At 42.1% G+C, this 14,713-nt stretch overlaps 1 protein-coding gene across 1 annotated transcript; it reads left to right on the plus strand.

Annotated features, from left to right (window-relative positions):
- The first annotated feature begins 2,161 nt into the window (after window positions 1-2,161).
- slc34a2a (solute carrier family 34 member 2a) lies at window positions 2,162-14,035 on the plus strand. Its single transcript, XM_053479874.1, has 13 exons — window positions 2,162-2,281; window positions 2,652-2,715; window positions 2,872-3,000; window positions 3,116-3,244; window positions 3,334-3,477; window positions 3,560-3,671; window positions 4,863-5,058; window positions 5,190-5,285; window positions 5,497-5,584; window positions 5,883-6,050; window positions 8,780-8,896; window positions 9,799-9,923; window positions 13,172-14,035. Exons 2-13 carry the CDS (start codon window positions 2,652-2,654, stop codon window positions 13,712-13,714), a joined length of 1,911 nt encoding a protein of 636 aa, XP_053335849.1. The 5' UTR covers window positions 2,162-2,281; the 3' UTR covers window positions 13,715-14,035.
- The last annotated feature ends 678 nt before the right edge of the window (window positions 14,036-14,713 follow it).

A 14,713-nucleotide genomic window follows, 5' to 3' on the forward strand; every position in this document is an offset into this window, starting at 1 on the left:
CCATCTCATCTACTAACACCCCTATCTCACCTACTAATACCCCATCTCACCTACTAATCCCCCTATCTCACCTACTAATCCCCCTATCTCACCTGCTTATACCCCATCTAACATACTAATACCCCCATCTCACCTACTAATACCCAATCTCACCTACTAATACCCAATCTCACCTACTAATACCCCATCTCACCTACTAATACCCCATCTCACCTACTAATACCCCTATCTCACCTACTAATACCCCCATCTTACCTACTAATCCCCCTATCTCACATACTAATACCCCCATCTCACCTACTTATACCCCTATCTCACCTACTTATACCCCTACCTCACCTACTAATACCCCTATCTCACCTACTAATCCCCCTATCTCACCTACTAATACCCCTATCTCACCTACTAATACCCCTATCTCACCTACTAATACCCCCATCTCACCTACTAATCCCCCTATCTCACCTACTAATACTCCCATCTCACCTACTAATACCCAATCTCACCTACTAATACCCCATCTCACCTACTAATACCCCTATCTCACCTACTAATACCCCCATCTCACCTACTTATCCCCCTATCTCACCTACTAATACCCCCATCTCACCTACCAATACCCCTATCTCATCTACTAACACCCCTATCTCACCTACTAATACCCCATCTCACCTACTAATCCCCCTATCTCACCTACTAATCCCCCTATCTCACCTACTTATACCCCATCTAACATACTAATACCCCCATCTCACCTACTAATACCCAATCTCACCTACTAATACCCAATCTCACCTACTAATACCCCTATCTCACCTACTAATCCCCCTATCTCACCTACTAATACCCAATCTCACCTACTAATACCCAATCTCACCTACTAATACCCCTATCTCACCTACTAATACCCCCATCTCACCTACTAATCCCCCTATCTCACCTACTAATACCCCATCTTACCTACTAATCCCCCTATCTCACCTACTTATACCCCTATCTCACCTACTTATACCCCTACCTCACCTACTAATACCCCTATCTCACCTACTAATCCCCCTATCTCACCTACTTATACCCCTATCTCACCTACTTATACCCCTATCTCACCTACTAATACCCCTATCTCACCTACGCGGTTTTGCACAGTGGCCGTTTTGGCGCTATGGTTAGGTTTCCATCTTTCCGCGCGTCCGTCCTCGTATAGTCAAACCGCACAGGTGAGATGGGGGTATAACATCAGGAATAACAGAGGGGGGCGGGGTATCGGGGGCGGGGCTTGTAGGACGGCTTTCTCACACACGGATAATAATAACGGATTGGAAATGACTGCTGTCTGACTCACAAATTACATAAATTGTCTGAATAACGGATTACATTTTTAAAAAAGTAACTAAATAACTGAGACTTAAATGGCGGAGCGAACGTGTTAGATCAAAAAAGTAATCCAAGTACTCTAACACGCTACTTTGTAATGCGTTACACCCAACACTGATCGTGACACAACAGGAGAACACACTGCATGAAAGACACACTGCATGAAAGACACACTGCATGAAAGACACACTGAATGAAAGACACACTGAATGAAAGACACACTGCATGAAAGACACACTGAATGAAAGACACACTGAATGAAAGACACACTGCATGAAAGACACACTGAATGAAAGACACACTGCATGGGATGAAAGAAAGAGAAGAAGAAAAATAACAATAGAAAGAAAAACCTGAACTGACCTCAGACTGACTCTCGGCCAATCAGAGCATCGGTCAGATACAAATCACATCCTGTAATGATCGTTTTTTCCATTCACAAGCTCTCACCCTGTGTGTGTGTGTGTGTGTGTGTGTGTGTACGCTTTTAGACTGATGGAGATTTCCATTATACTTGATTTTTTTATATTTAGTTAGTGATCTCTAACCATCTGCCTTAATGAAGCATGTGATCAGAAAAATTGATTACTGCCCTAGATTCAGAACACACACACACACACTCACACACACACACACACACACACACACACACACTGTACTTTGTCATCATCACGGTCATCATCACGCAGACTCACTGCTGACACACTATAAAACACTCACACACACCAGAGAGATATCCTGCAGTTGTGAGTGTGTGCTTACCTGCACAGGTGTGTGTGTGTGTGTGTGTGTGTGTGTGTGTGTGTGAAGCTCTCATCTCTCACACACACTCATTGTGGATATACACCGGAATTCCAGGCATCTTCAGCACTTTCAGACAAGTGACATCCTACCACGCGCTTGAAAAGTAAGTATTGAAACACACACACACACACACACACACACACACACACACACACACACACACACACACACACACAAGGATCACAGGTTAATAATTTAAGTAGTTTGATTTGCAGAACACTTTAACTGTTAGAGATATATGTATGTGTGTGTGTGTATGTGTGTGTGTGTGTGTGTGTGTGTGTGTGTGTGTGTGTGTGTGTGTGTGTGTGTGTGTGAGTGGGTGGGAGTAGGGGACACATACTTTTGCATGTAGCATGTTTTATCACGCCGAGGATTAGCTCTTGTTCTCAACTCTAATCACAATGACCTGTAATACACAAATGATAACAGTGTGTGTGTGTGTGTGTGTGTGTGCGTGTGTGTGTGTTCAGATGGTGGCACCGTTTCGAGATTTCAAGGAAACTCCACTTGAGGAGCTATCAGATGGATTATATGGTAGGTTCTTAGAGTGTGTGTGTGTGTGTGTGTGTGTGTGTGTGTGTGTGTGTGTGTGTTCATTAATAAATCTGATTCATCAATTGATCTTTGAGAGAGAAAGAGAAATTCATCTATGTATCATTTCTCAATTTACATGGATTCTCCTTCTCTTAGGTGTGAAGGACAGATCTGCGTGCCTTCCTCCATCTATCTCCACCACGGCTCTGATCAGTGAGGACGTGAAGACAGATGAAGATGTCTGGGACGTGGCTGATGTACAGGACACGGGACCCTCCTGGGCAGGTGCGGAGGATCTCATCTTGAGATGAGAGAATAAGCTCATGTTCTCATGATGCTCCTCATCCAGAGCTCTGATTGGGCCAGAGGAGTTTGATTTCTCTCTCTCTCTCTTTCTCAGATCTGGAGTGGAAAGCGAAAGTGTTTCGCGTCTTGGTGTCGGTGGGGAAGTTGGTGCTGCTTTTGGGTTTGCTCTACACCTTTGTCTGCTCTCTGGACATCCTAAGCTCCGCGTTCCAGCTTGTTGGAGGTCCTTAGTGACTTTATGGTTGTACTTCATGCAAACGTTTGCTTGTTTAATAAGGATCGAGTGTGTATATGTATGTGTCCGTGTGTTAGGAAAGGCAGCTGGAGACATCTTCCAGGAGAACCAGGTGTTGTCGAACCCGCTGGCCGGCCTGGTGATCGGCGTCCTCGTCACGCTGCTCGTCCAGAGCTCCAGCACCTCCTCATCCATCGTGGTCAGCATGGTGTCCTCTGGATGTGAGTCTCATGATGATGATGATTATGATGGTGGTGACAGTGATGAAGATATTACATCCTTGAAGCCTTACCTTTCCTGCAGTGCTTCAGGTCTCCACGGCCGTCCCGATCATCATGGGGACCAACATCGGGACGTCGGTGACCAACACAGTGGTGGCCATGACACAGGCTGGGGACCGGAACACTTTCCGCAGGTGAGACGCCTTTCTGTGCACTTTCTAAAGCTCGCTAAGTCACGGTGACGACAAGTACAGATATTTGGTGTACTATTAAGCAGAGTAAAACAAAAAAGTCTAAAAAACTATTTAAGTAAAATACAGATACAAGACATATGTACACATACTCAGTTACCATTCACCTCTGCAGCATCTTGAGTTTGACAAACAGATTAGTTTGAAAAAACTATGATAGCAGGCTGAGAAGATCAAGTTAGAGCTTACAGCTGATGTTTCTGTGGCACCTGAATCTTCTTTATAGATCTCGAATAGATTTGATTTTCTTGGTAATTTACGTCTTTACCAAAATGTAATAAAAACGTATTACAGAACTTGTTCTTTGATCTTTTTAAGCAATTAGCTGATAGTAGAAATTGGCCTGAGTTTGCTTGTACTGTTATGTTGCAGTGTGCACTAAGTTTGTTGCCCTTCGATAATTTTAAACATTCTGCTTTGAAGTCATAATACCTTGAGAAATCTACCTTGAGTTTAGGAAATTACTGTACATGATTTAATAGTTTTGGAGCCGTTTAAAAACTCTGAACCTAAGTCCTTTTGACCGCTTGGTTAAATGCATGATTTTAATAGGATTTGTATTTCTTGTTAGAAAAAGTATCATTGGAAAAGTAATTGTTAGAGATTGAAGGCTGAAGCTACAACCCTGATATGATGCATGAAAGATATGAATTTGTCCAAAACACAGCACCACTATGTTGCCACTGTTGGTTCTCATTCTTAGCATAAAATCTTGCTTCTAATTACAGTGTTATCTTAGCATGTGACTATATGCTAAAATGCCATCCTAGCTAATATCATTGTTACCTATATAGTAGTTAATTATCTAGGTAGCATGTTATGAATAAATATGGGCCAGGGGTAGCTCAGTGGTTAAGGCATTGGACTACGGTTCGGAAGATTCCAGGTTCAAACCCCACAACCACCAAGTTGCCACTGTTGGGCCCTTGAGCGCGGCCCTTAACCCTCAACTGCTCAGATGTGTAATGAGATAAAAATGTAAGTCGCTCTGGATAAGAGCGTCTGCCAAATGCCCAAATGTAAATAATCACCCAATTGAAATCGGCTTATTAGCAGATTAAAAACGTGTTTGCTTAAAAATTCTATTAGAATGTTGTTATTTTATTGCGTTCCTGAGAGCGTTTTGGTTCGCAGGGCGTTTGCCGGAGCAACTGTACATGATTTCTTTAATTGGCTGTCGGTGTTGGTGCTGCTGCCCCTGGAGGTGGTGACTGGTTACCTGTACCGCCTGACCGAGCTCATTGTCTCATCCTTCCACATCGAGAGCGGAGACAGTGCCCCTGCCCTTCTCAACGTCATCACTGATCCACTTACACACTCCATCATTGAGGTACTGTGAGCTGGGAATGTGTTGATGGAGTCACAAATGTAAAATACATGTCAAACCAGAACTCATTTAATGAAACAGACAGTTAATGTTCAAGTCACAAACACAACCACATATCTGACTCACTGTTGCAGTTGGACGAGTCGGTCCTCAGCGGAATCGCCACTGGTGATCCAGATGCCAGGAATAAGAGTCTCATCAAGATGTGGTGTCGAACATCTACAAACACAGTACTTTTAAAAACCTTTAAATAGATGTTTTGTGATGAATAGTTATTCATTTATAATATCCAATATTATTTACACAGTCTTACCATAACAACTACACATTTATACAAATCGTGACATGCTGTATTTATGTTGCAGAAAAGTATTGCTTTTCTGTGACTGGATACTGTGAAAGAAACAGTATGCTTAATGTCTGCCTGTTTTTTATTTGCAGTCTCTGCAGAACGTAACTATATTGAACTGCACCGGCGACTGCTGCTGGGAGTGGAGGAACATCTCTCAAACCATAAACATTCAGAAATGTGAGCATGTATTCCACTCTGAGGGAAACAGAGACAACAGAGAGAACACAATCTAAAACTGTTCTGTAACTGCTACGAGGTTTAGAATGTAAGATAAGATAAGATAAGATAAACCTTTATTAGTCCCACAAGTGGGAAATTTGTTTTGCCACGGCAGCAAGTGGACAGTACAAAGTTAAAAATTGAGAAACAACAGAAACCATAATTCCATAATTCCAAAAACCATAATTCTTCTAAAGTGCATTCTGGGACCAAAAAATTATCTAGACATTATCTATCTGTCTGTCTGTGACTCTAGGTGCTCATATTTTCGTGGACACGACTCTGCCGGACCTGGCTGTGGGACTGATCCTCCTCGCTGGATCTCTCCTGGTGCTCTGTACCTGCCTCATCCTCATTGTCAAACTACTTAACTCCATGCTAAGGGGTCAGGTGGCCTCCATCATCAAGAAGGTCATCAACACAGGTCTCAGTCTTAAATTATTCTAGCATTGTACGACTGGTACATTTGATTATAACTGTTGAGAGATCGAGAACACAGATTAGAAAACAAGCAATAAAAAACAACAACCTGAATACACTAGAGCACATTATAGAACTGCACAAGTATGTAGCTACTGAGTTCTAGAATTTGACTTAACTAATAAAAGAAAAATCTGATGATGGTTGAGCGAATTCTAGAAATAGTACATTTGTCAATCGCAGTAATTGCTGTAAGTTTGAGAATGTGGCCTGACTAAAATATAAACCTCTGGTTACTCTAGAACCACATTTTATTTGGTAACCGGAAAATCAAAGGGTGAGGCATCAGTGAGACAAAAAGCCATTAAACCAAAAGGGGAAGCGCGAGGTTAAATCAGAAAATCAAATAAGCAAGGTGAACAAATCCAAACCATGAGCAGAAAGCAAGAAACAAGAAAACAAAGCAAATTAGATAACGTGAAAGCAATGGAAAAGAAACGTAAAAAAAAATTGAGGTAACAACACGCAATAATTCAGTGATTTAAGCAGCACTTAATGGGCATGAGGAGAGAACGTGTAACTGGGACATGTGAAACGTGGATGATTTGCCATTGATCTAGTTGAGGGGAGCAGGAGCTTGACAGCACATGGGTTGACGATCTTGATGATAGTGAAGGGCCCAATGTATCGGGGAGAGAGTTTATGAGAGACGGTCTTCAGGGGAATATCTCGGTTGGGGAGCATGACTTTCTGCCCCACCCTGTACTTAGGGGCCTTAAGAGCACCCGTAGTGAGCTTGTGCCTTGTACCTTCTGCCAACCCATATTAGTGTTCCCCTTGTTTGCAGCCAGGTCTTTCTGCATCGTCGGATGAAGGCTTGGGCGGACAGGATGTTGACCTCCTCATCCTGGAAAAGAGAACAAGGGTGGTTGATACCTTAAACAGCACTGAAAGGGAGACAGACGATGACGAGACCTGGGAGTTGCGGGTGTACTCTACCCAGGGCAGGAACTAGGATTCCGGGAGGTCATGCATCCCAGGATGATCTAGAGGGACTGGCTCTTCCTCTCGGTCTGACATTTTGATTGGGGGTGGAACCCTGAGGACAGGCTGGAAGTGGCCCCAATTAGTTTACAAAAGGCCTCTCAGAATTGGGAGGTAAACTGTGTTCCTGGTCTGAGACGATGTCCTTTGTGAGACCATGGAGCTTGAAAACATGGTTTCAGGGAGAAACTAAGCTCCTGGCCCAATCGTTTTGCAGGTTGTGACGGGTTAACCAGGGCAGACCCAGAACAACTGAGGTGTGAGATCCCTCCATCATGAACAGAGACGTCCACTCTGAGTGGTTGCCCGAGCATCTCAGGTCGATGAGAGGAGTTCTGTAAGTGACAGATGTGAGAGGACTCTCATCGAGGGCCTGATCCTTGAGGTAGGTCTCCAAGGGCAGCGCAGGGATATCCAGAACCTTGGCTGAAGCTGTGGTGATCAGATTACGGTTCAAGCAGAGTCAACCAGTGCCTGCACCGGGTGGTTTTGTTGTTCATGGACGAGTGCCTCGCGCTCTTGCAGCATTGGTCTTGGAGCCTTCTTTGAGTCACACCGTCTAGTGCTCCCAGCCGAACTAGAGTGTGCCTCCTTTTACTGGACAGTTTATAAGTAGGTGACCTGATTTCCCACGGTTAAAACAGGCTCCTTCCATTCTGCTGTGCCGTTGCTCCTTCGGGGAGATGTGGGTTCTGTCTAGTTGCATGGGTTCCTCCTGGGGATCGGTTTGAGGAGAGAAGGATCGAGGGAGAACCCTGGGTGGTAAAATCCGGCCTATGAAGACAGAGGCGTGAATCCACTCGGCCAGCCATATCCATAAGCTCTTTGAGTTTGTCTTTGAGTCCCTCCATCAGACCTTCAAGAAAAATGTCACACAGGGCTAGGTCATTCCATCCACTGGAAAGAGCCAGGGTCTGGAACCTGATTGCGTAGTTGTAGACCGAACGTGAGCCTTGGCGGATTTTTGCAGCTTATGCCCAGCCTCCCTGCCGTGACATGAGTGGATGAACACTCACCTCATTCTTATTGCATGTTGGAAGTCCCACCTTGCACCAGAGAGAGTCAGGGCTTTTGGAGCTGGGTCATGACGTCAGCAATAGACTGCTTGGTGCTGAGCAACTCCTGCTGATGAGCTCTGGGCAGGGTGCCCTGACTGTCCATGGCCGATCTCATGTAGTCAAAATCTGCTTGATCCATATCGTGTGATGAGATAATCAAGATCGCCAACCAGAAGCAGGACACCAGGACGAGTCAGACAGGTCCAGAGGGCAGAGCGAGTCTGGATCACTGGCAGCTCAGGAGCAACATGTATAGATCGACAGAGCAATATAAAAATAGAGTGTCAGCAAAAAGGACACATAAGAAAGAGTCAGAAAGAGCAACATTTACCTCAAACATTTCGTGAAATTCCTATGGAAAAACTTTATGTGACTAAAATTTCACTGTAGCATCAAGTCCTAGCTGTTGTTAAAACTCAACTGCTGTATTTCACGCTAGTTCATAGCCCATGAGTCTAATACAGACTTATCAGAAACAGTCGCAGACTAGTTTACCTTTACGTACACTTAGCTTTAACAACTAACTGAATTCACGCAAACAGATTCATCATTAAAAAACAACAACATTTGTGTGCATGTCTAACCATTCTATATGTTTATTTGTTTATCTGCTTTGTTTCTTTGTAAGCAGATTTTCCATTTCCCTTCGAATGGTTGACTGGTTACCTTGCCATTCTGGTGGGAGCGGGAATGACCTTCATTGTACAGAGCAGCTCAGTTTTCACCTCCGCCATCACACCTCTCGTGGGTCAGTTTCTCCATCCAGCTGCCACATGTTCAAATCTTTGTCTAATTAAGGATTAGAATCAATTCATAGTGCTTTCTTTTTTTATATACCTTAGTTTTTAACACTCACTCACTCACACACACACCTAATTTCTGCTTCCAAAGGTGTTAATCTTCTTTCCTCTGGCATGTAAAAGCCTCTTTATGGTTTTTGTAATGCATTATCATATAGAGATTATGTTTGTACAGATAACTCAGAGGACAACTTGTTAATTTATTATATATGGTAAGGTTCATGAACTGAATTATCGTTATCAGGAAGTTTATGCAGGTAAAAGTGAAGAGAACCTGATAGACATTGTGCTACATCGTAACGTATTTAGTAATTAATTCTATGCTAGCCACTACAGTGGAACCTCAGGAAATGACCTCCCCGTATGTCTGTCGTAAGAATTGAAGTTTGCATTGCCCTATGAAGCTAACATATACTGTACCAGCTAAGCTGTGCAAACGTACGGGAACCATTCAAAACATTTTTTGCATCAAACATAGTGGAAAGCCAAGCAAAGTGAGCATAAACTGTTTCACGATAGCAATTCTTTGTAATATTAAATAGCTGGGATAGAAAATAGGTTTTCTGCATTTTCATTATTTATGGAAAAATTCATATTACAATCCAGAAAGAATTAAATTTGTATGCTGAGGTTGCACTGTACAGTATATGAATTAGCCCATAAGACATGTAACATATAATTAGTACATTAATCTAAACTCTAAAGGGTTCATGGCCACTAAACATTCCGAATTTTTTAATGTTAATAAAATTTAGAGAACATGTTTATTTATTTTGTCTGTTATTATTTATTGATGTTTATCTATTTTATCTATTTTGTCTGTTTGTGTTGTGTGTGTGTATGTGTGTAGGTCTTGGGATGATTAGCATTGAGAGAGCGTACCCACTGTCTCTGGGTTCAAACATTGGCACAACGTCTACAGCAGTACTAGCGGCTCTAGCAAGTCCGGGAGAAACGCTGACTAACTCCCTGCAGGTTACACACACACACACACACACACACATGCACACATAAGATTCTATGTCTTACGTTTAGTTACTCATCCCCTAATTATCTCTTTTATTACCTGATAAAGTTGTGGTGTGTCAAAAGCGGTTTTCTCTCAGATACACGCGCACACACACACACACACACACACACACACACACACACACACACACACACAGAGCACCATAATCAATGATTACACACAAAACCCATTTTTAAAAACTATTTTCTTTAAATTCTTTTTTATTGTATCGAATGAGATTTTATAAATGTTAGCACTTCTGTTAGCAATGTAGCGTCCTGGCTCCAGTACGGACCCTGATGAGTAAGCACAGGATTGTTCTGATATTAAAAACCAACATCAGTTACTCAGTGGTAAATAAAATAAAAATAAACATTTTTAAATTAACCGCATCATGTACGTAGAATTGAGTGCAAAAATTTGTGCCCTCTTAGAGGATTCCATAAAAACCTATAGGAGATGGTGTAACGTCACGGGTCTCACCAGGGGCAGAACTGCACGATAACACTCTGCACTGTTCAGAACAGGCAGATCTAAAGGCTGTGTGTCTATTTATGGGTCCTGATACCTGCACACTTTGTGTGATTATTTAGGTAGCACCGGTAAAGCTATCAGGGCCAAAGACAAAGCGGAAGGCCCGCTTCAAGTCTTCTAGCTTTAGCTAGTGTGAAAGAGAGGGAAGCAGCACGGTTGGTGTAGACGCTCGCTCTGAGTTTAAAGCCCTGTTAGGTCTCGTGTGTTATTTTGTGTTTCCAGTTTTTTTTTTGTTTCCTTTTGATTTTCTAATGAATAATCCCACACTATCGCCAAACGGGATGGTCTTCCCATGCATGTCATAAGCACATTTCATTGACTCCCTCTCATAAATATTATAAGATAAGATAAGATAAGATAAGATAAGATAAGATAAGATAAGATAAGATAAGATATACCTTTATTTGTCCCACAGTGGGGAAATTTCTTTGTTACAGCAGCGAAGAAGAAATTGTGCAAATAAAAAATAGGGACAGTACAGTGTATAAATACAAGAGAAAAAGTAATGACAAAACAATAATTGTGCTTCCAAACAAACAAATTGCACTAGTTTAAAAAAATTGCACAGGCCTAATATTGCACAGTTTAAAAAGTCATTATTGCCAATATTTCACAGTTTAAAATGTTATTGCCCAGTTCTGTTGCAATAAATTGCACTAAGATAACGTTGCAGTTTCAAATGGTGTTATTGCACAGTTGCTATTGCACCCAAACCTAAGATAAGATAATGACATTGTCAGATAGTATTGTAATGTCATATTTAGGATATTGTAATTATTGTAAAAAAAAATTAGATATTGTAACTCAGGGGTCTCCAAATCCAGTCCTGAAGGGCCAGTGACCAACACAGTTTGTAATTCACCAACACCTAAACACACCCACTGAACCTAGTAATTAACAGATTAGTTAAATCAGCTGTGTTTGAGAAGAAGAATCACCAAACTGTGTTGGACACTGACCCTCCAGGACTGGATTTGGAGACCCCTGTTGTAACATTATATACTCAGCAAAAAAGAAACGCCCCTTTTTCAGGACTGTGTATTTCAACAATAATGTTGTAAAAATCCAAATAACTTTACAGATCTTCATTGTAAAGGGTTTAAACAATGTTTTCCATGCATGTTCAATTAACCACAATCAATTAATTAACATGCACCTGTGGAATGGTCGTTAAGACCTTAACCGCTTACAGAAAGTAGGCATTTAAGGTCACAGTTCTAAAAACGCAGGACACTAAAGAGACTTGTCTACTGACTGTGAAAAACACCCAAAGAAAGATGCCCAGGGTCCCTGCTCATCTGCGTGAACGTGCATTAGGCATGCTGCAGGGAGGCATGAGGACCGCTGATGTGGCTAGGGCGATAAATCGCCATGTCCGCACTGTGAGACGCATAAGACGGCGCTACAGGGAGACGGGAAGGATGGCTGATCATCCTCGCAGTGGAAGACCACGTGTAACAACACCCGCACAGAATGGGTACATCCGAATATCACACCTGCGTGACAGGTACAGGATGGCCACAAGAACTGGCCGAGTCACACCAGGAACACACAATCCCTCCATCAGTGCTCAGACTGTCCGCAATAGGCAGTCCATGAGGAGGAGATGCACTGCAGTACTTCAAGCAGCTGAGTCAAAAAAGGTCTTCAGTAGTGCTCCCTGAACTTCAAAAGACCTTCTTCTCCTAAACAGAGAGTCTGCTCTGTTCTTTTGTATGGATAGTGTCTGTGTTGTTTGTCCAGTATAGTTTTAAAAACCATCCAGAGCCACGGTCATATCTGGCGTTAGCTTGGTTAGCCACAACTTCGTGAACAACATGATGCTACCCTCCCTGAATGCCGGGTAAGAGCTGCTAGCTCATCCACCCTGTTGGTTAGAGATCTCACATTCCCTATTTACCATCACCATCTCTTTTTGGCTCAACACAGAGCACCCGCTTGGTTTCCCCGTCTTCTCAGCTCTGGGGGAATATCCAGTTTTTCCTCGAGTAACGCCGCCGTGTTGCTAAATGCTAACAGCTGATCCCTGTGTAAACAATAGGAACGTAGAAAAAGCAGAACAAACTCACGCCTTTGCTGTCCATAATGCAGTTCACATTTACACACACATACACCCCAAAAGAAACATGAAGTTTCAAAGTGGGACCTTTCATAAAAGCGCAGAATAAAAACACAGTTCTGCGAGTAAAAACTATTTCTTTATATAATCCCCTGCTACACTAATCATCTGTCTACAATGGGCTCCCAGCATCTCCACTAACAGCCCAAACATGTGGAAATGTCTTGGAGCAAGGTCAGAAATGTATGTGGGATGTGGCAATAACTCCCACCCGAGTTCCTGTAATCTGCGAGTAGTGTTGATTGTCATTGTATGACCGGTGATGATTGTGTGTACAGTTCCCACAGAATGATGCATCTTTTCTTGTAAGTTGGTGACAAGTTATTTATCAATTTTCAAGGATCAGGCGTCCCACTGACTTAATTTGAGCCACCTCAGCTGGGATCGTCATTCACACACCTATGGCCTCATTTAAAATAAAAAGTCCCGGTTTGACTTGGACGACCCTTGTGAAATATGTTGTAATTGTTTTTTTTTTTAATTGCTAGCCATGTCAATATAAGTTATCTAAACATAAAAATTATGGCTTAAAGTTCCTTGTTCCTGTTCTTATTCTTTCAGATCGCTCTGGTCCATCTGTTCTTCAATGTCTCGGGCATCGTCCTGTGGTACGTCCTGCCGTTCATGCGCATCCCCATCGTCATGGCAAAGTCTCTGGGTGATGTGACTGCCCAGTATCGCTGGTTCGCAGTGTTCTACATCCTGTTCTGCTTCTTCTTCATCCCTCTCCTGGTGTTCGGTCTGTCTCTCGCCGGCCTGCCCGCTCTCCTCGCCGTCCTCGTCCCTGTAGTGCTTCTCATCGTCTCTGTCCTCGCTATCAACTTTCTGCAGTCGCGCTTTCCAGAGAGACTTCCTTCATGTCTGCGCTCGTGGGACTTCCTGCCTCTGTGGGCTCGGTCGCTTGAACCCTGGGACAGAAAAATCACAGCCATGACCGCGTGCTGCTGCGGGTGCTGCAAATGCTGCCAGGTTGCCAGGGACGACGAGGAGGCGGAGCCAATTAGGTGCATGGAAATACATGATAACCCAGCTCTGTTGGATGGGAGTAAAGAAAGTGTGAATGTCCCGTCTGCTACAGTTATTCTTAAAGTGACAGCGTTATAAAATGGTTATTACTGTATTATTACTTATTTATAACACATGTATTATATAGTTATTACAACAGAATTAGAGTATAATGGAATATTGTCATTACAGCATATCAGACTTGACTGGATCAACTACTAAGAGCAAAAATACTAATTTATGAATGATATTTATATTTTATAGGCTTTATATATCTATAATCTATCAGGAAAATCCTATTTTGCAAATGGTAAACTTCTACAGTGTGATTTATAGACATGCAGGAAGTTTTATGTTAAAATCAGATGTTTAATAATGACATCAGTGCTGAGACTCTGAATAAACCGGACAGATTTTAAACCATTCTGCTTATTATTAAAAATATTAAACCTTTTGAATATTGACATTGGTGTTTATTCGTGTTATACACGTGGATACACATGTGTGTTGATGCTGTAGGTTTCCATCCTAATGAAGGCATGTGTGAGGAAATATTAATGAAATTTCATTTAGTTTTATTTCACTTCTCCCTCATATACACACACAGTGTAAATCTGGTGTGTTTAAGGTCACTGTTATTGATTAGCGCCCTGCTCACTGCTCACCAAACCATGCGCTTAATGTGGGATCAGTGATTTTTTTTATTATTAACTGTGTATTTTTCCACATGTTTCACTTAAAGAAAGGTTTAAAAGCAAATATTAATGATGAACATAAAACTTACAAAATGAACAGACTTGTTAAAGGGCTTTCAGACCAGATATCACAACACTAATGTGGATTCAACCTAATCCTGGGTCATTCTGTCATTGAGACCAGTAGGTCCTAGGAACCTGCCACATCAGAGGATTCTTTTAGAAATCATAGCATAGATCAGATGAAATGTCTTATAATTTATTTCAATAATGTGACACAATATATTATTATTCAAATTCAAATTTAAATTTGTCACATAAACAGTCATACGCAGTCACACACAATATGATATGCAGTGAAATGCTTAAACGACTGTGACTTTAAAAAAGATTTCTAATAGCA

The sequence above is a fragment of the Clarias gariepinus genome, chromosome 20, assembly GCF_024256425.1.
Source record: "Clarias gariepinus isolate MV-2021 ecotype Netherlands chromosome 20, CGAR_prim_01v2, whole genome shotgun sequence".
NCBI classification, from domain to species: Eukaryota; Metazoa; Chordata; class Actinopteri; order Siluriformes; family Clariidae; genus Clarias; species Clarias gariepinus.